At 45.8% G+C, this 23,279-nt stretch overlaps 1 protein-coding gene and 1 long non-coding RNA gene across 2 annotated transcripts in view; one reads left to right on the top strand and one right to left on the bottom strand.

The window, feature by feature from the left end:
• C9 (complement C9) overlaps nt 1-23,279 on the top strand; it is a 44,632-nt gene that overhangs the window by 8,510 nt on the left and 12,843 nt on the right. Inside the window, exons 2-6 of the mRNA XM_056546067.1 lie at nt 7,381-7,486; nt 9,878-10,022; nt 16,238-16,382; nt 18,049-18,187; nt 20,443-20,658. Coding sequence (XP_056402042.1) covers nt 7,381-7,486; nt 9,878-10,022; nt 16,238-16,382; nt 18,049-18,187; nt 20,443-20,658 — 751 coding nt within the window. The remainder of the gene's footprint in view (nt 1-7,380; nt 7,487-9,877; nt 10,023-16,237; nt 16,383-18,048; nt 18,188-20,442; nt 20,659-23,279) is intronic.
• LOC130295392 (uncharacterized) overlaps nt 392-23,279 on the bottom strand; it is a 129,595-nt gene continuing 106,707 nt past the window's right edge. The window contains exon 4 of the long non-coding RNA XR_008848812.1: nt 392-806. This is a non-coding gene — a long non-coding RNA (uncharacterized LOC130295392). The remainder of the gene's footprint in view (nt 807-23,279) is intronic.

The following is a 23,279-nucleotide window of genomic DNA, read 5'->3' on the forward strand; positions in this document are numbered from 1 at the left end:
CCAGGCATGATGACCCACTTGTACTTCATCCCGGTATTTTTTCTGCTGTATTGTGGGGTTTCTGCTTATGAAAGAAGGTAAGTTTATCTAAATCATTATGTAATGCGACAATACAATGTCATAGTAGTGGTGGGACATCCCAGTCAACCTACTGCAAGAACTTTCCTCACCATGACATTAACACCCATAGGGAAAGAGCTGGGCAACAACCAATATTGCCAATAGATATGAGGGAACCAGTAGTTGGGTAGCTAAAAGATTTGGTAAATGTTTGGTCATGTCGATTTTCTCTTACAGGATTGAGCGGAGTGATAGTGTAGCATGTGGTATAGTGTATAGCTTAGGGAAGCTTTGCTGTGTATTGTACTATCATGCTTTGTGTGATTGTAATTTAATGTATGGCTTGTAATGACTGAATGATCAATAAAGCTCTTACGTGACTTGAGAGCACGTACCTCAGCTTTTAACTAAAAAAATTGTACGGTCCGGAGGTGAAGGTTTTTGTTTATTGGACCTCGGGCATCCTTGCTTTGGCAGGGCAGCGAAGTCTTCGGCTCCTCGGTGACAACTTGGTTTTCGGCCGGTTGTTCACCAGGAACACTTTCGGTCCCTGAGTAGCTTCGGCGAAAGGGGTCATTGTACCTGGAAACTTGCAGGTGACTTTTGGCCCAGAGGGGAAGGGTTTGGTTTATTGGGGTGCATCTCTCCCTTCGGAGAAGGGCTTGAGATAGACCGCATCCTCCTGCCCAGTTTTTGTGTGAACACGTTTTGCACTTTTTGCTTGCACTTGGCACGTACATCGGCTCCTAAAGAAAAAGAAAAAAAAAAGCTATATATTTTTTTATTTTTAACTAGCAAATTATTATTATTATCATTATTTTTTTTTTTACTTTTGCTGGTTTTAGGACATGTAAGAAATGATGCACAATGTTAGGGTATTTGAGGGGTTTAATAGCCTGTTTCCATTGGGACTAGCATTAAACAGTGACAAATACATGGTGATAATATTTTGTTCCCTTGTGGTCTATTGAAAAAGACGGGGTTAATTTCAGTTTTTTTTTTTTTTTTTTTGCATATACAAAATGGTTTTAGATTGATTGTTCATCTAATTCTTTGTTCGTCTCATTAGGGGTTCCTCCGTGGAAAACTTTTCTTTTTAAATGAACTGGTGCCAGAAAGTTAAACAGATTTGTAAATTACTTCTATTAAACAATCTTTACCCTTCCAGTACTTTTTAGCAGCTGTATGCTACAGAGGAAATTATTTTCTTTTTGAATATCTTTTCTGTATGACCACAGTGCTCTCTGCTGACACCTCTGTCCGTGTCAGGAACTGTCCAGAGCAGCATACGTTTTCTATGGGGATTTTCTCCTGCTCCTGATACGGGCATCAGGTGTCAGCAGAGAGCACTCAAAAATAAAAGAATTTCCTCTGTAGCATACAGCAGCTAATAAGTACTGGAAGGGTAAAGATTGTTTTTAATAGAAGTAATTTACAAATCTGTTTAACTTTCTGGCACCAGTTGATTAAACAAAAAATGTTTTCCACTGGAGTACCCCTTTAATGCCTGATGATGGCTATATTAGAGTGTTAATATTTTGCTCCCTGGTGGTCTGGTGCAAAACTGGGGGTTAATAACCTGTTCTCTGCAGGTCTATTGTAAAGTAGGTTAATACCTAGTGGTCTGGGGTATAAGAGAGATTTAATTGCCTGTTCCCTGGAGGTCTATTGTAAAGTAGGTCTAGGGTATATGAGAGAATCCAGGAAAAAACTATTTTTATTTTATTTTTTTATATATCAACTGGCTCCAGAAAGTTAAACAGATTTGTAAATTACTTCTATTAAAAAATCTTAATCCTTCCAATAATTATCAGCTACTGAAGTGGAGTTGTTCTAATCTGTCTGGAAACAGTGCTCTCTGCTGACATCTCTGCTTGTCTCGGGAACTGCACAGAGCAGAATAGGTTTGCTATGGGAATTTGCTTCTACTCTGGGCAGCTCCTGAGACAAGTATCATCAGAGAGCACTTAGACAGAAAAGAACAACTCAACTTCAGCAGCTCCTAAGTACTGAAAGGATTAAGATTTTTTAATAGAAGTAATTTACAAATCTGTTTAACTTTCTGGAGCCAGTTGATATATAAAAAAAAGTTTTTTCCTGGATAACCCTTTAATAACCCATTCCCTGGGTGGTGTGGGGGTAGGGAAAAGGTTATTAAAGGGGTATCCAGGAAAAAAACTTTTTATATCTGGTGGTCTAGGGCAGTGTTTCCCAACCTGTGTGCTGTTGCAGAACTATAACTCCCATCATGCCCTGACAGCCTTCGGTTACCAGGAGTTGTAGTTTTGCACAGCTGGAGAGCCCCAGGGCGGTGAACACTGATCTACACAGTGTAACTGGAGGTGAAGGAAGTGAGGACATTATTAGGATTGCTCAATATCTCCTTATCACCTTAGACATCAATGGTGTCACGGACATCTAGCAGGACATTTCTGTAATATCAGACCCATAAAAAATAAACTACAAAAATGTAAGGAGGACTAATTCGGGAATCCTCCTCTCTCTGCAGGTATCATGGCATACACAGGTACATGGACACAATTGGGTAATATACATTTCAGGGGGCTGGAGGGGCTGTGTTTGTGGTTCAGTTAATAGGTGACACCGGACACAATATATAGGGTGAAACAGTGAGATTTGTCCCCGAGGTCATCCCCACTACCAGGCATGATGATGACTAGAGATGAGCGAAGTTACAGTAAATTCGGTTCGTCACGAACTTCTCGGCTCGGCGGTTGCTGACTTTTCCTGCATAAATCCGGTGGGCTGGAAAAGGTGGATACAGTCCTAGGAAAGAGTCTCCTAGGAATGTATCCACCTTTTCCAGCCCACCGGAGCACCGGAAAGCTGAACTCATTTATGCAGGAAAAGTCATCAACTGCCGAGCCGGGAAGTTCGTGACGAATTGAATTTACTGTAAGTTCGCTCATCTCTAATGATGACCCGCTGGTTCTATATCCCGGGGGGGATTGCGGTATTCTCTTTGCTATGTTGTGGGGTTTCTGCATACAAAGAAAGAAGGTAACTTCATATACCTCCTTTACAATATACAGCATTCTTTCATACAATGTCATATGTAAAATGATATGTTAAAGGGGTACTCTGTTGGAAACATCTTATCCCCTATCCGAAGGATAGGGGATAAGATGTTTCCAACGGAGTACCCCTTTAATACCTAGTGGTTCCCAAATTCCAGTCGTGTGTCCTGCAGTGTCAGTAGTTATGTCTCAGCACATGAGACATAACTTATTATAATTAGAGATGAGCGAACTTACAGTAAATTCGACTCGTCACGAACTTCTCGGCTCGGCAGTTGATGTCTTTTCCTGCATAAATTAGTCAAGCTTTCAGGTGCTCCGGTGGGCTGGAAAAGGTGGATACAGTCCCAGGAAAGATTCTCCTAGGATTTTATCCACCTTTTCCAGCCCACGGGAGCACCTGAAAGCTGAACTCATTTATGCAGGAAAAATCATCAACTGCCGAGCTGAGAAGTTTGTGACGAATCAAATTTACTGTAAGTTCGCTCATCTCTAATTATATTGCCTTGCATTGATCTAAGCTTAGTGTCTGGACGGGACAATTGTACGCTGTGAACTTCCTTGGTGGTCTAGTGTAGAAGAGGAAATTAAACATGCCCCCCATTGGTCTAATGTTAAATAAAGGGGTATTCCAGGAAAAAACTTTTTTTTTATATATCAACTGGCTCCAGAAAGTTAAACAGATTTGTAAATTACTTCTATTAAAAAAATCTTAATCCTTTCAATAATTATCAGCTGCTGAAGTTGAGTTGTTGTTTTCTGTCTGGCAACAGTGCTCTCTGCTGACATCTCTGTTTATCTCGGGAACTGCACAGAGTAGAAGAGGTTTGCTATGGGGATTTGCTTCTAAACTGGGCGGTTCACGAGACAGGTGTCATCAGAGAGCACTTAGACAGAAAAGAACAACTCAACTTCAGAAGCTCATAAGTACTGAAAGGATGAAGATTTTTTTGATAGAAGTAATTTACAAATCTGTTTAACTTTCTGGAGCCAGTTGATATATATAAAAAAGTTTTTTCCTGGATAACCCCTTTAAAGCCGTACTCCGGTGGAAAACTTAAATCAACTGGTGCCAGAAAGTTAAACAGATTTTTAAATTACTTCTATTAAAAAATCTTAACCCTTCCAGTACTTATTAGCTGCTGAATACTACAGAGGAAATTATTTTCTTTTTGGAACACAGTGCTCTCTGCTGACATCATGAGCACAGTGCTCTCTGCTGACATCTCTGTCCATTTTAAGAACTGTCCAGAGTAGGAGAAAATCCCCATAGCAAACATATGCTGCTCTGGACAGTTCCTAAAATGGACAGAGATGTCAGCAGAGAGCACTGTGCTTATGATGTCAGCAGAGAGCTCTGTGTTCCAAAAAGAAAATAATTTCCTCTGTAGTATACAGCAGCTGATAAGTACTGGAAGGATTAAGATTTTTTTTAATAGAAGTAATTTACAAATCTTGAAGTAAAGAGGAATGGTAGAAAAAGTCGGCAGACTCACCAAAGACTTCTTTTCCAGGGTAATTTCTTTATTTCATACTCACATATAAAAGGTAGATACAAAAGGTGGGAGAGGGATCACAGTGGGGGGTATTCACTGTCTGGCGACCAGAAGAAGCTCGAGCACCGAGCGAAACAGAGTCTGTCGCCAGACAGTGAATACCCCCCACTGTGATCCCTCTCCCACCTTTTATATGTGAGTATGAAATAAAGAAATTACCCTGGAAAAGAAGTCTTTGGTGAGTCTGCCGACTTTTTCTACCATTCCTCTTTACTTCAAGATCTGTGATTTACTACTCATAGTCAGAGCACCACCAACACTTCGGGGAACACTCCAACACGTCCCTTAGTCCAAATAAGTGAGAATATCAGCAGCAGTGCCGGACATTACACTCTTTGTTCGAATAATTTACAAATCTGTTTAAGTTTCTGGCACCAGTTGATTAAAAAAAGAAAAGTTTTCCACTGGAGTACCCCTTTAAATACCTGATGGTCTATTACATATGAAGGGCTTAAAGGGGAACTCCGGTGGAAAAAAACATTTTCAAATCAACTGGTGCCAGAAACTTAAACAGATTTATAAATTACTCCTATCTTAATCCTTTCAGTACTTATCAGCTGCTGTATGCTCCACAGGAAGTTGAATTTCTTTCTGGAGTTCTTTTCTCTCTGACCACAGTGCTCTCTGCTGAAACCTCTGTCCGTATCAGGAACTGTCCAGAGCAGGAGCAAATCCCCATAGCAAACCTATTCTGCTCTGGACAGTTCCTGACATGGACAGGGGTGACAGCAGAGAGCATACAGCAGCTGGAGCATACAGCAGCTGAGTACTGGAAGGATTAAGATTTTTAAATAGAAGTAATTTACAAATCTGTTTAACTTTCTGCTACCAGTTGATTTAAAGAAAAATGTTTTCCAGGGGAGTACCCTTTTAATAGCATGTTTCTTGTGAGTCCAGAATAATATAGGTAATTACTGGCAATCTGGGATATTATAGGGAATAATCTATTCCCTGATGGTCCTCTAATAGTAGCGGAGAATCAATGGGTAGCAACAAAATCTGCTGGGGATTATTTACGTGTGAATGTAGCCTTAGGCACTGTTCACACTACAGAATATCAGCTCCTAGAATGTTGCACCATAACCTATACCAGTGTTTCCCAACCAGAGAGCTTCCAGCTGTTGCAAAACTACAACTCCCAGCATGCCCAGAAAGCCGTTGTCTCTCTGGGCATGCTGGGAGTTGTAGTTTTGCAACAGCTGGAGGTACCCCTGGTTGGGAAACACTGACTATACTATATACTACTGTAATGGATGAGGTAAAATGTCTATTTCCGAATATGCTTGCTAAAATGGCCACTCACAAACTCACACCCCCTCCCATTGTGTTTGAAACAATGTGTATAAGATGGCGCCTCCAGGGAGAGCTACACCCAAAATAATAAGACCCACGTGCTGGATGAGGAACACCTACAGATGGCAGAAACCAATCACAAGGACAGTTATTCATGATGTATAGCTTTGCACACGGCACATTGTTACAGATGATAAAAACCCTTGTAAGGCTGGAGTGAACCGCAGCCTCAGGTCGGCTTCGTTTTCGGCCGTATGCGGTTTCCCGACCGCAGGCAAAAACGTGGTCGACCACGTTTTTGCCTGCGGTCGGGAAACCGAATACGGCCGAAAAAGCAGCCGACCGGAGGCTGCGGTTCACTCCGGTCGGCTCATAGACATACATTAAATACGGTTCCCGAATACGGCTGAGTGCGGGCGCCGCGATTAAGCCCCGCCCCCTCCTCCCAGCCGTATACGGGAGCCGTATTTAACAAAACGTGGTGTGAACCCAGCCTAACTGTTTTAAATACAGGAAGTAACATTTGCTGAACTTTGTGTCAGAGTGATTTTCTTCGTGCATGCCCTGATCCTGATACCTAATTAGGAAGGGGTCAGATGCTCATCTGATACCAGGTTTGGTTCCGATCCATTTTACTACTGTATAGTCCAACATGCTGGGAGTTGTAGTTTTCATTTGGGGCAGCTGCTGAGCCACAGGCTGTATCAGGGCATGCTGGAAGTTGTAGTTAGTAACCAACTGCAACTCCTGAATTTAATTTAGAAAAAGCGATCAAAAAGTCACATCAAAACAAAAACTGTAATGTTAAAAACTGCAGATCGGGGCGCAAAAAATGAGCTCTCATACATCCCCATATAAGAAGAAATAAAAAAGATATAGAGGTCAGAATAGGACAACGTTTCCCCCCGTATATGTGTATCCTGTGATGTTGCGCATATATAATTAATTATGCAAATTAGCATGGCTGGTATTTTTTGCAAGAAAGGTGGCAGCCCTACTTCCGTAGTATGACCTGAGCAGCAGAATCCTATTGAGAATCTGCTGCAAGTGGATTAGCACAGAATGCTGTAGTGTGAACAGGTTCCAAGGGAAAGCTTTATCAAACCTTGTACAAAGGAACAGTAAAGCGGTTGCCTATAGCAACCAATCGGAGTCCAGCTTTCATTTTTTAGGGTGCGTTCACACGTGCGTATTTTTGCTGCAGATCTGCAGCAAAGATACGCACGTGTAAACGCACCCTTAAAGAGGCTTCTGAAAAATGAAAGTTTGAAATCTGATTGGTTGCTATGGGCAACTACTCCACTCTTGCCAATCAGAGTCCTCGTCAGTTGCGTGCTGTGCTCCGAGCATCATGGCTCCCAGCACTATAATCTATAATCGCACCAGCTACATAGTATTGGAACAGTAACTAGACATTTTTCTGTTTTTTTCAGGTTTTCGGAGAGGGTTGCGAGATCTGCTGAGGCTCCTCCCCCTGTGGACTGTGAAATCAGCAATTGGGGTGTTTGGAGTGAATGTGACCCGTGTACTAACCAGAGGGTAAATATGACCTTCGGCTATAGGTTGTTTACACACAAGGCTGTACATTAGGACAATGTACAAACTTCTATTTTCTAGAGACGGTTTTCTTTCTTTGGGAGTAGAGCTTATTTGCGTCCTTTTTCCCATGGGGCATTGCCTCTAAGGCCATGTTCACACGTCCGGAATTTCCTTGCGGAATTCCACAGAGGAATTCTGCCGTAGATTCCAGAGCAGCAGAGTCCAGTCGAATTCAATAGGATTCTGCTGCTCTGTGCACGTGGCGGAATTTCCGCGCCAGATGTTTCCATCAGGAAAATTCCGATTTCCGTGTCCGCAGAAAGAATAAACCTGTTCACGGAATGCACAGCCGTCTATGAGAGGGAGCATTCCTGTGCGGACATTCCGACATGTGAACATGGCCTAAGACTCCATACATACACCCCCCCCACACACACACACACTCAAATGTTCATGTATGTAAAGTGATTTGCTATCACCTTATTAAATCAATTGAAAGCAAAGTCATTTAAGAACATTAAAGGGGTACTCCGGTGGAAAATAATTTGAAACATTTTTTTTTCAAATCAACTGGTGCCAGAAAGATACAGATTTGTAACTTATTTACTTACAATTTTTTTTTTCATATCAACTGGCAGTAGAAAGTTAAACAGATTAGTAAATTACTTCAATTTAAAAATCTTAATCCTTCCAGTACTTATCAGCTGCTGTATGCTCCAGAGGAAGTGGTTTAGTTCTTTCCAGTCTGACCACAGTGCTCTCTGCTGACACCTTTGTCTGTGTCAGGAACTGTCCAGAGCAGGACAGATTTGCTATGGGGATTTGCTCCTGCTCTGGACAGTTCCTGATATGGACAGAGGTGTCAGCAGAGAGCACTGTGGTCACAACTTCCTCTGGAGCATACAGCAGCTGAAAAGTACTGGAAGGATTAGGATTTATTATATAGAAATAATTTACAAATCTGTTTAACTTTCTGGCACCAATTTATTTGCAAATATATATATATATATATATATATATATATATATATATATATAGTTTTCCACCGGAGTACCCCCCATCGAAGACAGCCCCTTTTGGCAGTATATTCTATTACATAAAAGCCGTTCAGATAACTGGTCATCCATGCGATCTATGGAAGACTCAATTCCACTAGAGAGAGAGCAGTCTATCAGGACTAGATATAAGTGTACCTCTCAAGAATTGCTTGCCGAATTTGTTTTAGATTTCACAGCTGATTCGGTTTTGACCCTACCAAATATGGGTGAGGTACAGAGCACTGGCCCATAAAGCGTAAGGAATAAGATGGCAATGAGTAGCTACGGGGGCCACAATTCATAGTGCACTGCTAAGTACTGTATAGGAATCCCTACTCTCTATGTACTTTCTATAGCGCCTTATGCTACACTGTATGCCTCCTGCTCAGTGAACACTCACTTGGCTGGATACAGAACATCGACACTTTCCTTTCTGTGAGAACAGTAAGTGGCAGCACATAGTTTGTCATTGTCATTGAGTGACAGGAGGCCCTACTCTCTATGTAGTTTCTATAATAGCTTCCTATTGTGGTAAGGGTGTGTGATGAGGGCACATGACATAGCACATGGTATAACTCTTAAAGTGATAACAAATTTTAGACAGTACAACATATTTACAATGGGGAAACTAATGCCGGGGGCCCTGGGGACACTGAAGGAGGCTGCCTGACAGGGCAGTGAAGGTACGAGGTAACATCTCCCGTACTGGGCCACCACACTGTGCTAGGGCATCATTGCAGCTCTGTACTGAGCATGGGGCATACACTATAGGCCTCCTGCTTAGTGAACTCTCACTGGACTGGGTGCAGAGCACCGCCACTTCCCTTCCTGTAAGAATAGTAAGTGGGGATGAATAGTTCATCATTGCTTACTACAGAGGATCAATGAGTGACAGGAGTCCTTGCTCTCTATGTAGCTTCTTTAGCGTCCTATCACGCTAATGCCTCATCGAAACTCTGTACTGAGCAAGGGGCATACACTGTATGCCTCCTGCTCAGTGAACTGTTACTGGGCTGGGTGCAGAGTACCGCCACCTCCCTTTCTGTGAGAACAGTAAGTGGGAATGCATAGTTCATCACTGCGTACTATAGAGGAGCAAGGAGTGACAGGAGTCCTTGCTCCTTTGCGGGCGTGTTGTGTATACAGTGACCACTCCCCGATCCTGTCAGAGGAAAACCCTGCAGCGCTATAGCGATCACTAAATGATCTCCCAGCACAAGACTAATAGCCTTATAGCACCTGAAAGTAGAGTTGCCAATCGTATTGCACTCTCGGTATATACATTTTGTGATCGGATCAGGTGCCATGTCGTGTAAAGCTGTTATATCTTCTCCCTCTCTCTCCTGTCACATAGTACCGCTCACGCAGCATTGTGAGGTTTGGCCAGTTTGGCGGTACCCGATGTTTGAGCTCGCTGGGAGAATATCAAGCTTGCAAAGCAGGCAAGCCATGTGAAGACACTGTGATCGACTGTGGCAACGACTTTGAATGTGAAACAGGTAACTGAATGTAGCTATAAATTACTTTTTAGTGTAAACTCCGCCCATGAGTACAGGCCACACCCTAGAAGAGCCGTCTAAGAGCCTCTCAATAGCTTTATCAGAGTGGCCCCACGTATAGAGCCAGGAGAGTGCCCCATCATAAAGAGTGGCAGCAGTCTGTTCCAGTATACTGCTATCACAGTGCTCCTACCCAAACAGTGCCAACATAGAACAGTGTTTACCAAACAGTCTTCCTCTAGCTGTTGCAAAACTACAACTCCCAGCATGCCTGGACAGCCTTCGGCTGTCCAGGCATGCTGGAAGTTGTAGTTTTGCAACATCTTTAACTATTTTTAATGCTTTTAAAGAGGTACTCCGCCAAAAAACATCTTATCCCCAAAGGATAGGGGATAAGATGTCTGATCATGGGGGTCCACGGGGGACCCCTGCAATCTCCGGGCCGGCAGGGGTGGTGTCCGTAACACGGAAGCTTGAAGCTTCCGCGTTCGTGATGTCACACCTGTCACGATGCCGGCTGGCAGGTAGTGGATCCTCTGTGCCAGAGAGGGATGGCGAGGACCGCGCTAGTGGACCGGTTCTAAGCCACTACAGGTTTTCACCAGAGCCCGCCGCAAAGCGGGATGGTCTTGCTGCGGCGGTAGTGACCAGGTCGTATCCACTAGCAACGGCTCACCTCTCTGGCTGCTGAAGATGCTGAAGATAGGCGAGGTACAAGGGAGTAGGCAGAAGCAAAGTCGGACGTAGCAGAAGGTCGGGGGCAGGCGGCAAGGATCGTAGTCAGGGGCAACGGCAGGAGGTCAGGAACACGGACTAGGAACAGACAAGGGAACGCTTTCACTAGGCACAAGTGCAACAAGATCCGGCCAGGGAGTGCAGGGGAAGTGAGGTGATATAGGGAAGTGCACAGGTGGGAGCCAATTAAGCTAATTGGGAAGATTGGGCCAGGCACCATCATTGGTGCACTGGCCCTTTAAATCGCAGAGACCCGGCGCGCGCGCGCCCTAGGGAGCGGGGCCGCGCGCGCCGGGACAGGACCGAGGGAGAGCGAGTCAGGTACGGGGGCCGGGGTGCGCATCGCGAGCGGGCGCTATCCGCATCGCGAATCGCATCCCGGCTGAAGGCGGGACCGCAGCGCACCCGGTCAGTGGATCTGACCGGGGCGCTGCAACAACGAAGATGAGGCGAGCGCTCCGGGGAGGAACGGGGACCCGGAGCGCTCGGCGTAACAGTACCCCCCCCCTTGGGTCTCCCCCTCTTCTTGGGGCCAAAGAACCTGAGGAAAAAAAACTCAATTTTTCCGTGATGAGGTCCGATGCAAATTAGGAGGGGTTCTGTGTGGAAACGTACGAGACAGTCCAATCTTTTATTGAAAAAACAATAGATGTAGAGGGGTCTGGCGAGACTGGTCACAGGAACGTAGAACCTGTTGATGAGAGAGGCCAAAAAAATTTTTCCTGCAGATCCGGAATCCAAGAAGAGCATAGTAGAGAAGGAGAAGGTAGAGGCAGATATCCGCACAGGCACAGTAAGGCGTGGAGAAGCAGAGTTGACATCAAGAACTGTGTCACCTTTGTGCGGAGTCAGCGTACGTCTTTCCAGGCGGGGAGGACGGATAGGACAATCCTTCAGGAAGTGTTCGGTACCGGCATAGTACAGGCAAAGATTCTCCATGCGGCGTCGTGTCCTCTCTTGAGGTGTCAAGCAAGACCGGTCAACTTGCATAGCCTCCGCGGCGGGAAGCACAGGAACAGATTGCAGAGGACCAGAGGAGAGAGGAGCCGGAGAGAAAAAACGCTTCGTGCGAACAAAGTCCATATCCAGGCGGAGCTCCAGACGCCATCCGGAAGAACGCATGTCAATGCGAGTGGCTAGATGAATGAGTTCATGTAGGTCAGCAGGAGTCTCTCGTGCGGCCAGAACATCTTTAATGTTGCTGGATAGGCCTTTTTTAAAGGTCGCGCAGAGAACCTCATTATTCCAGGACAACTCGTAAGCAAGAGCACGGAACTGAATGGCGTACTCGCCAACGGAAGAAACACCCTGGGCCAGGTTCAGCAGGGCAATCTCGGCTGAAGAAGCTCGGGCAGGTTCCTCAAAGACACTTCGAATTTCCGAGAAGAAGGAGTGTACAGAGGCAGTGACGGAGTCATTGCGGTCCCAGAGCGGTGCGGCCCATGACAGGGCTTTTCCAGACAGAAGGCAGAACACGAAAGCCACCTTAGACCTTTCAGTAGGGAACTGGTCCGACATCATCTCCAAGTGCTGGGAACATTGCGAAAGAAAGCCACGGCAATACTTAGAGTCCCCATTAAATTTGTCCGGCAAGGACAGGCGAAGGCTAGGAGTGGCCACTCGCTGCGGAGGAGGTGCAGGAGCTGGCGGAGGAGAAGATTGCTGGAGAAGTTGCGACTGAAGTTGGTGCGAAATGGTGGACATTTCCGACAGCTGACGGGTTAGAAGGGCGATCTGTCGGGCTTGCTGGGCGGCCACCGTGGTGAGGTCAGCGACAACTGACAGAGGAACTTCAGCGGGATCCATGGCCGGATCTACTGTCACGATGCCGGCTGGCAGGTAGTGGATCCTCTGTGCCAGAGAGGGATGGCGAGGACCGCGCTAGTGGACCGGTTCTAAGCCACTACAGGTTTTCACCAGAGCCCGCCGCAAAGCGGGATGGTCTTGCTGCGGCGGTAGTGACCAGGTCGTATCCACTAGCAACGGCTCACCTCTCTGGCTGCTGAAGATGCTGAAGATAGGCGAGGTACAAGGGAGTAGGCAGAAGCAAAGTCGGACGTAGCAGAAGGTCGGGGGCAGGCGGCAAGGATCGTAGTCAGGGGCAACGGCAGGAGGTCAGGAACACGGACTAGGAACAGACAAGGGAACGCTTTCACTAGGCACAAGTGCAACAAGATCCGGCCAGGGAGTGCAGGGGAAGTGAGGTGATATAGGGAAGTGCACAGGTGGGAGCCAATTAAGCTAATTGGGAAGATTGGGCCAGGCACCATCATTGGTGCACTGGCCCTTTAAATCGCAGAGACCCGGCGCGCGCGCGCCCTAGGGAGCGGGGCCGCGCGCGCCGGGACAGGACCGAGGGAGAGCGAGTCAGGTACGGGGGCCGGGGTGCGCATCGCGAGCGGGCGCTATCCGCATCGCGAATCGCATCCCGGCTGAAGGCGGGACCGCAGCGCACCCGGTCAGTGGATCTGACCGGGGCGCTGCAACAACGAAGATGAGGCGAGCGCTCCGGGGAGGAACGGGGACCCGGAGCGCTCGGCGTAACAGTACCCCCCCCCTTGGGTCTCCCCCTCTTCTTGGGGCCAAAGAACCTGAGGAAAAAAAACTCAATTTTTCCGTGATGAGGTCCGATGCAAATTAGGAGGGGTTCTGTGTGGAAACGTACGAGACAGTCCAATCTTTTATTGAAAAAACAATAGATGTAGAGGGGTCTGGCGAGACTGGTCACAGGAACGTAGAACCTGTTGATGAGAGAGGCCAAAAAAATTTTTCCTGCAGATCCGGAATCCAAGAAGAGCATAGTAGAGAAGGAGAAGGTAGAGGCAGATATCCGCACAGGCACAGTAAGGCGTGGAGAAGCAGAGTTGACATCAAGAACTGTGTCACCTTTGTGCGGAGTCAGCGTACGTCTTTCCAGGCGGGGAGGACGGATAGGACAATCCTTCAGGAAGTGTTCGGTACCGGCATAGTACAGGCAAAGATTCTCCATGCGGCGTCGTGTCCTCTCTTGAGGTGTCAAGCAAGACCGGTCAACTTGCATAGCCTCCGCGGCGGGAAGCACAGGAACAGATTGCAGAGGACCAGAGGAGAGAGGAGCCGGAGAGAAAAAACGCTTCGTGCGAACAAAGTCCATATCCAGGCGGAGCTCCAGACGCCATCCGGAAGAACGCATGTCAATGCGAGTGGCTAGATGAATGAGTTCATGTAGGTCAGCAGGAGTCTCTCGTGCGGCCAGAACATCTTTAATGTTGCTGGATAGGCCTTTTTTAAAGGTCGCGCAGAGAACCTCATTATTCCAGGACAACTCGTAAGCAAGAGCACGGAACTGAATGGCGTACTCGCCAACGGAAGAAACACCCTGGGCCAGGTTCAGCAGGGCAATCTCGGCTGAAGAAGCTCGGGCAGGTTCCTCAAAGACACTTCGAATTTCCGAGAAGAAGGAGTGTACAGAGGCAGTGACGGAGTCATTGCGGTCCCAGAGCGGTGCGGCCCATGACAGGGCTTTTCCAGACAGAAGGCAGAACACGAAAGCCACCTTAGACCTTTCAGTCAGGTACGGGGGCCGGGGTGCGCATCGCGAGCGGGCGCTATCCGCATCGCGAATCGCATCCCGGCTGAAGGCGGGACCGCAGCGCACCCGGTCAGTGGATCTGACCGGGGCGCTGCAACAACGAAGATGAGGCGAGCGCTCCGGGGAGGAACGGGGACCCGGAGCGCTCGGCGTAACAACACCACACCCCCTCCACTCATGTCTATGGGAGAGGGTGTGACAGCTATTATTTAGTCGTCATGCCTCCTCCCACAGACATGACTAGAGGGGGCGTGGCGGCTGTAGTCACCAGTCATCTGGCAGAGAACGGTGTTCGCTCCGTGCACGGATGACTGTGGGTGCCGTGCCGGAGATAGTAGGGAGGCATCCAGCGGTGGGACCCCCGTGATCAAACATCTTATCCCCTATCCTTTGTATAGGAGATAAGATGTTTTTTGGTGGAATACCCCATTAACCAATTAATGGTAAAAAGCATTACAAACAGTGCACAAGTATGTGATATGGTATCTTCGGACGTGTTTCAAACCTGTGAGAGTCTATGGAATCTTCTGCATATGAATATCAATGTAATATGTCGACCGGCTAGATCTTTGCTCATAGATTCCAATAATTTATGCTTAGAAGAGCAAATATCTATAGTAAATCTAGAGCCTCAATGCCATTACTAGGAATGCATTTACAGCTGAAATGCTGTTGTGTTGTTAGGAGGCAGGAGGGCACTGGTGCAATGCTAACTATGGGCAATGTCACTGTGGTGAGGGAGCGATGGAAGGGCAGATGTTATTACCCTAGGGGCAGATGGCATTAACCCCTTGTGTTCATGATGCCAGGGCGTGGTTATCCTCTACATTACCCGAGGTATGGTCGCTGGTTCCTGGGCCAGGCACGGGGTAAATAATGACTCCGATGCAAGGTTACAGAACAACAGCAGCTTTACCGAGGTAGACAGATGGAATAGTCTTTACAGCTCAGTAAGGCCCAAGGAGATGATCAGTGACTTTAGGAGACTTGCGGGCTCGCTGAGACTTTTAATGGACTTGGACTGAATGAAGCAATCCCACGCTGACTTTAGCAGACTGTATAGACTTGACAATGACTGACTAGACTTCTCCCATGTGGTTGCTTACCAGGTTTTGACTTTCACCTGAAGGGGTACACGGTTGGTGGAAGCGTGGCTGCATGGTTAGGCTCAGGTCTCCCTTAGGACACCAGACACTCTCAGGTCTTGACTGTACTGCTCCTCAGCAAGCCCTCGCATCAAAGCCAGACCAGCAAGTAGAGGCACATGAGCTACAGCCCCTATAGCCCATTGAATTAAGTGGAGCTAGCTTCTCTCTCTTGGAGCGCTTAGCTCTTGTTTCCTGCTGAGGTCCAGTGCAGTCGCCTAGTGTGTGTGTCCAGAGTGTTGGAGGCCTCAAATTCAAGTCCTGCTGCCACCATCAATTCAAGTAAGATAAAGTCACAGCTTTATGAGTCAAGTCAAGTCAGTCCCTGTCATCTGTCAAGTCAGCGTGATCTGATTTCAATTGTCCAGTCCTAGCAAGCCTCTGCATCACTGGTCACCTCCTTGGGCCCTGGCTGAACTGTATAGACTTTACCAACTGTCTACCCTCAGTAAAGCTACTGTTGTCCGTAACTTGGAGTCTTTATTGTCCCCGTGCCTAGCCCAGGATCCAGCGGTATACCTTTGGGTGGTTTTAGGCTAAACCACGCCCTGGCATCATTAAAACAAGAGGTTAATGCTATCTACCTCTAACAACATCTGCCCTCATCACACCCCGCTACCACAGTTACAGTTTTAACTCCCAAGTAACCAAATATTATTGTGCTCTTGCCACTATGTGGCATGAATCACCAGGAATATAGACTTTGTAAGGTGTTTGTGCTGTACTTGTACTCTACAGATTTAACATTTGTTGGACTTTTCCAGGTAGATGTATAAAAAGGAGGCTGATGTGTAATGGAGACAATGATTGTGGAGACAGTTCTGATGAAGTCTGCGATGACAGAGATCCAAAACCTGTCTGCCGTCCGGATGTTGAATTGTCAGAACTTTCAAGGACAGCAGGAGATGGGCAAGTATTATTATACACATACGTACGCACATATAGATGCATTTAACTAACAGTTATTTACAGTTATGAGCAGCCATAACATAACAAGTACAGCTCTGGAGTACAATGCAGCATGTCACTCAGGATCAGTACACTCCAGATAAGTCATCAATAGCAGAGTCAAGATTCTACAAGAATCTTGATTTCTTGCACTGTCCAGACTGTGGTCACATTTGATGCTGGCTGCCCCCATCCATCTGTGTCATATCTGAATAATGGGTAATCTATGATATGGGTCCACAGCACAACTCCATCAGGTGAGAGCTTTACCTGTCTGCTACTCATCCGAATAATGGCTCTTAGTGCCTCCTATTGTGTTTCCTTTTATCTATTCTATATACATCAATATCAGATTTGCGGGGGTCCGACTACAGGCCGCCCCACTGATTAGCTATTTAAAGAGGCTTCAGGGCTTGTAGAAATGCTGCGGCTTCTTCCATCCTTAGGGTACATTCACACACAGATATTGTGCAACTTATTTTGCTGTAGATTCTCTTCGGCTGATTTTAAGGCAGGATAATAAGAGCTAAGTCCCTGTATGTAGTTTCCCTGTAATTTAATGGTCATTATTCTGACCACTACATCCCATTCATGCCCACCCCTTGAAACAATGTCTATACAGACAATACAGGAAGGAAGTGTGTGTCTACAATATGGCCGCCTCTATACGGACGATACAGGAAGGAAGTGTGTGTCTACAATATGCCCGCCTCTATACAGACAATACATGAAGGAAGTGTGTGTGTGTGTGTACAATATGGCCGCCCCCATACAGACAATACAGGAAGGAAGTGTGTGTCTCCAATATGGCCGCCTCTATACGGACGATACAGGAAGGAAGTGTGTGTCTACAATATGCCCGCCTCTATACAGACAATACAGGAAGGAAGTGTGTGTGTACAATATGGCTGCCCCCAATCAGACAATACAGGAAGTGTGTGTATGTTTACAATATGGCCGCCCCCATACAGACAATACAGGAAGGAAGTGTGTGTGTCTACAATATGGCCGCCCCCATACAGACAATACAGGAAGAAAGTGTGTGTCTACAATATGGCCACCCCTATACAGACAACACAGGAAGGAAGTGTGTGTCTACAATATGGCCGCCCCTATACAGACAACACAGGAAGGAAGTGTGTGTCTCCAATATGTCACCTCATACAGATAATACAGTAAGGAAGTGTGAACCTCCAATATGACCGCCCCTATACAGATTAAACAGGAAGGAAGTGTGTGTCTCCAATATGGTTGCCCCTATATAGACTGTACAGGAAGGAAGTGTGTGTCTCCAATATGGCCGCCTCTATACAGACAATAAAGGAAGGAAGTGTGTGTCTACAATATGTCACCTCATACAGATAATACAGTAAGGAAGTGTGAACCTCCAATATGACTGCCCCTATACAGATTAAACAGGAAGGAAGTGTGTACATCCAATATGGCTGCCCCTATATAGACTGTACAGGAAGGAAGTGTGTGCTTCCAATATGGCAGCCCCTACACAGACAATACAAGAAGGAAGTGTGTCGCCCCAGTGCAGTGCCTTGGTTCTTCTTACGTCTACGACATAATTTTTTCTTGTACTGAATATTATATTTATATTGCTAATTTTTCTTCATTTTAGTTTTAACCTCCTTGGGATGGATATAAAGAGAAACCCCTTTGACAATGAATTTTTCAATGGTTTATGTGACCGTGTCCGTGATGGTAACACAAGGACCTATTTTCGCAAGTCATGGAATGTAGCTGCTCTTGTGTATCAGGTAGTGAACCTATCGATCATCTCTTCATTGTGTCGTTTTCCTGTGCTACTGTATAATTAACCCTTTAGCAGCCGCCAGTACACAATCCCACAGGCTTCGTCAGGAGGACAAAAGAATTGCATAGCCAAAGATCAGATACAGCTGAACACCAAGTATGGGAGACTGAAACCAAACCAGTGCTGCACAAAGGAGTAATGGGGCAATGTTGTCATTACCATTGGTCCTGCGATCTTGTGATCACAAGGACATTATTCACATAACCAGGGTGGTTTTGCAATGGCTTCCCCAGTAAGCGATTTTTGCCATGTTTGCAAAGTCCCTGTCTTCTAAGCGCCATCAGCTGATTGTAAGTGTCATTCCTGTGAATGGGGAGAGCTACAATACTGGTAAGCCACTACCGAACGTACAGAGCTATAAAGAGGAGTACCAGGAGGCGGACACCCATAAATCTGATTTGCTTATTCTAACAGGTTGTCTGGCTTAAACCTTTTTTGGACAAATTCAACCAGGCAGAAGGTCCTGCAATGTGCTTCTACCATCTGTGACGACCCATCTTGGGGATTAGCTCTGGGATCGTCCTGGACTACGCCACAGGATGCGTTTCTTCTCAATAAACCAGCAAACAAACGTTTATAATGCAAATCTGGCACCTTGCCAGTTTTATTAGGCAGGTTGCAGGGAAAGAAATAAACAAAAATCAGGAACAAAACCAAATCCTAGACCGTCTGGTCACTGACTAAACAGATCAGCTTGTTCTGACTAACAACCGCTGAGCTTCCCTCAGCCGGTTAAACATATGCCCCCTGCAACCTTCTACTCACAATTCATGTCACTCTCTTTGAGCCACTCATAGCTCGGTCTGTGTACTCCTCAGCAGGCTCTGTCTCTTCCCTACAGCCCACATGCTGTCTCCTAGGAAGAGCCCACATTAGACTGAGTCTCCATCTCATATACACACCTCCCTTCCCTCCTGCCTCATTACTTAAGAAGCAGGTGAGAGCTTCTGCAGGGTGAGCCAAGGAAATACACCCTTTCCTTGCCACACTTCCACACATCATACTGTATATTAACACTTCAAATTCAAATTAACCCTTATTTCTTGATGCCCATATGACATCTACGGTGATCATGAGGATCATATTCAGCATTGATTGCTGTGACTTTTCATCCCTTTGGATGAAAAGTCACAGCAATCAATGCTGAATATGATCCTCATGATCACTGTAGATGCAAATGTGGCGGCCATTGGGTGTTAATAGACTTGTTCACTTTGTGACGCCAGGGCACCGTTTATCCGATCCATTGTCCGAATGCGGAATGCAGTCTTCCAGACACGATGAGTCAATAAACACACCGACGGCTATAGAGTGAGAGTGCAGCGTACCCCTTGCGAGCCTTGTTGCTGTTCTGAGACTTGTGGTGCTTTTCACCAGACGGGATTGTAGAATTTGTGGTTTTGGTAGCTAGGGTCCTTCCAAGGCCCTGTAGACTATTTACAGGGGCATGTATCTTCCCCGCGAGTGACACTTGTGGGATGACAAGTAGTAAACTTGAAGCTGAAGTAGGCCTCAACTTAGGACACACGACCCACAGCACACCTGAGCTTAGCTGTTGCTAGGTTGGAAACTAACTATACAGAGGGGACTTTTGGGGTATCATTGGCTCACATGGTAACATGGGGTTCATTGCTCACATTTTTAAAGGCACAGTAACATGTTAAACTTACATACATGGAATCATAACAAAATTAATTTAAGAAAAATATATAATTTTTATATTACATTATTCATATAATTGATATATAAAAAGGACGCTAGTGGGCCCAACACCCTGGGTTGCCAGGCTGCCCAAGACAGTCCACAACAACGGGACAGTCACTTGTGCTGGGACACAACACAAATGTATCAGTCACACCTGAGCCCTGGTGTCCAAGAGGAATCAAAAACACCTCTGCCATATGAGCGGACACAAGTGCTATAAATGGGGCATAACAGATGAGGATTTTGGTATTGATTTTACATTGGGAGTCGGGGACTTCAAGTCATGCCTTGGGTGTCTATTCCAATAAGATCAGACCAGAATAATCTCATTTGCGGGTTGTCTCTACTTTTAGTCAATTACATTTAACTCCACCAATCATGGGTGGAAATTCGCTTCTGGTTGCACTATTGGAATGGCTGGGGACAGATTGAGACAAAAATAACTTAGTTTTTTATTATTATTATTATTATTATTATTATTTTCTCTATCTCTAGACAAAGGCTGATAAATCTTTTACCACCGAAACCTATGAGGATGCTGTGGAGCTTTTGACTAAGGTTTTAAAGGAAAATACTCAGGAGTTTGGGATCTCATTGACTGTGAAAGTGACGCCTTCTGAACACAATGACACCACAATTACTGGAAATTTAGGATTAGACTTCTCCAAAAATGAAAGTATTCAAACCATCAAAGAATATTCCAAGAAAACGGTAAGAAGATAAAACAATGTATGAATATGGCATTCTTTTGTGTTGAATTAAAGGGGTAGTGCGGTGGAAAACATTTTTTTTTTTTTTTTTTAAATCAACCATTGTACAGTACTAAATAAAGGGGGTAAATGAAATAACCTCATTGAGGCCCTGTGGAGTGACTGATTTGAACTTGTATATCCAAGAGGTCTCCTTCTGCATTAGTCGCTTGTCTAAATCCCCCCCCCCCTCTTGGAAAGGGGCGAATGACCTCGAGGACTGCAAATGTACACACCTTTGGATCCCCATTGTGTGTCTGATGCACATGTCTTGCAATAGGGGTATCACGCTGATGTAATATGTCGTTGATATGTTCACATATCCGACGGTGGAACTCCCTGATCGTTTTCCCTATATAATCTTTAGGACAACCGCACTGAAGGAGATACACCAAGCCCTTATTACGACAATTGGCAAAGTCTTGTCTACTTTATCTTGCCAGAATATCTGAGATATTATACATCATAGAGCTTGTGATTTCATAGCTGTATTGTATATTGGGAGACACTTGCCCGGTAACCTGGTTTCCAAGGGTTACGACCATAGCTTTGTATTGTGTAGTCAGGACCACCTCTTCCTATCCCACTAGCTAATCAGGGCTCCCCAGTCAGACAGCTAGCCTCCTTCCTATCTGTCTTATCTCAGGGCATATAGGTGCAAGTGCAGTCTAGGTTCCGTAGCGGGGCCGCCCTTGTCAGGGCGTTAACTCTGCCTAGGAATAGGCTTAGCGGTAAGGGTTTACCAGGGAGAGAGTTAGGTAGTGGCCAATACACCTGTTGGGCCTCACCTATTCCCCTAGGTCCTTCCCTCGATTTGTTCCTCACCTACACCCCCACCTTTAGTGAGGTATTTTGCTACATCTATACGTCAATGGCTGTTTAGGATTTAATTAATTATTGATTGCTTATCCTGGTGGAGTGAGGTTGGACCCCAATGGTGTCCATATTGTCACTTCACTTTTTTTCTTTTTGTTGATGGTTTTTGAGGAGGTTATTTCTCCCATTTTATATGAAACATTAAAGGTTAAGTCTTAGTGTTTTTTTCGGTGACCCCCCCTTTACTGAGGTTAGACAGGTGGAAAAGTTTATACAGTTCAGCCAGGCCCAAGGAGGTGACCAGTGACTTCAGAGACCTTAAGGGCTTGCTGGGACTTGTAGTAGAATGGGACAATTTAGAGCAGGCCATGCTGACTTGACAGATGACTTTGGCTTGACTGACTTGTGACTGACAATGTTGTGACTGTAGCTTACTTGTAGACTTGTAGCTTGTGGCTGCAGACTTGACTTGAAGCCTCCTATGACTCCAGACAGACTCCTAGACTCTACTGCACTGGACCTCAGCAACAAGAGCTCTAAGCTCCAAGAGAGAGAGCAGAGGCTCCACCCAGGGCTTATATGGGGGAGACTCTGGTGGCATCCAATTGGTCACCCCTAGGTCACCTGGTCACTGATACCTCCTGGGTAACAATCACATGACATATCACATGTTAAACAGTCTTAAAGTGACAACGCTTTCTTCACACATTACACAGTATAATACATGGTAAACATATGTACATGGGGGGAGGGGACAGGTGCAAGGGGGCCCAGGGGACACTGGAGGGAGGCTGCCTGACAGGGCAGCAAGGGTACGGGGTAATAACTCCTGTACTGGGCCACCACAAAAGAGATTGAAGACATTTAGCATTCGAGGAGCTTGAGGATCATTAGATTTCTTACAGCCATGCATGTTGAAGTAGCACCTTCCCGGGAACTTTAGATGGTCATAAGGGCTGAACATGGTTGTACATATACTTCTTTTCATTTCATCATTATGGTTCTTCTGCATCACTTTTTCATGAGGTTAAGATCAAGCAAATTAAAAATCTACTAGAACTTTTTCTTTCCAAAGAAGCTAGTGAGATAGGTTGGGTGCTGGCAAACAATAAGCGACATGTTCCAATGGCACCATCTACATGTGGAATATGGAATTTAAAAGTAGGATTCAGGAGAAATATACATTGGATGGTGAGCCTTTTTGAGTCCCAAGCTTGAGTCCCAAGAGTCTTAAACTCTTTTCTCTGGGATATCAAAGAATGGGGTCCCAAGCTGGAGCCGCCCTCTATGATGTCTCCACGGCCTCATAGGGCAAATGGGTAAGGTTTTCCTGATGGGATAGACCTCAGTAGGCAGAGGTTGTATAGCGGTACTCCGGCGGAAAACATTTTTTTGGTTTGTTTTTAAATCAACTGGTGCCAGAAAGTTAAACAGATTTGTAAATTACTTCTATTTAGAAATCTTAATCCTTCCAGTACTTATCAGCTGCTGTATGCTCCGCAGGAAGTTGTGTAGTTCTTTTCTGTCTGACCACAGTGCTCTCTGCTGACATCTCTGTCCGTGTCAGGAACTGTCCTGAGCAGGAGCAAATCCCCATAGAAACCCCTCCTGCTGTGGATAGTTCCTGATACGGACAGAGGTGTCAGCAGAGAGCACTGTGGTCGGACTGAAAAAAACTACACAACTTCCTCTGGAGCATACAGCAGCTGATAAGTACTGGAAGGATAACATTTTAACCAGTAATCTGTTTAACTTTCTGGCACCAGT

This window comes from Hyla sarda, chromosome 1 (assembly GCF_029499605.1).
Source record: "Hyla sarda isolate aHylSar1 chromosome 1, aHylSar1.hap1, whole genome shotgun sequence".
Lineage (NCBI taxonomy): Eukaryota > Metazoa > Chordata > Amphibia > Anura > Hylidae > Hyla > Hyla sarda.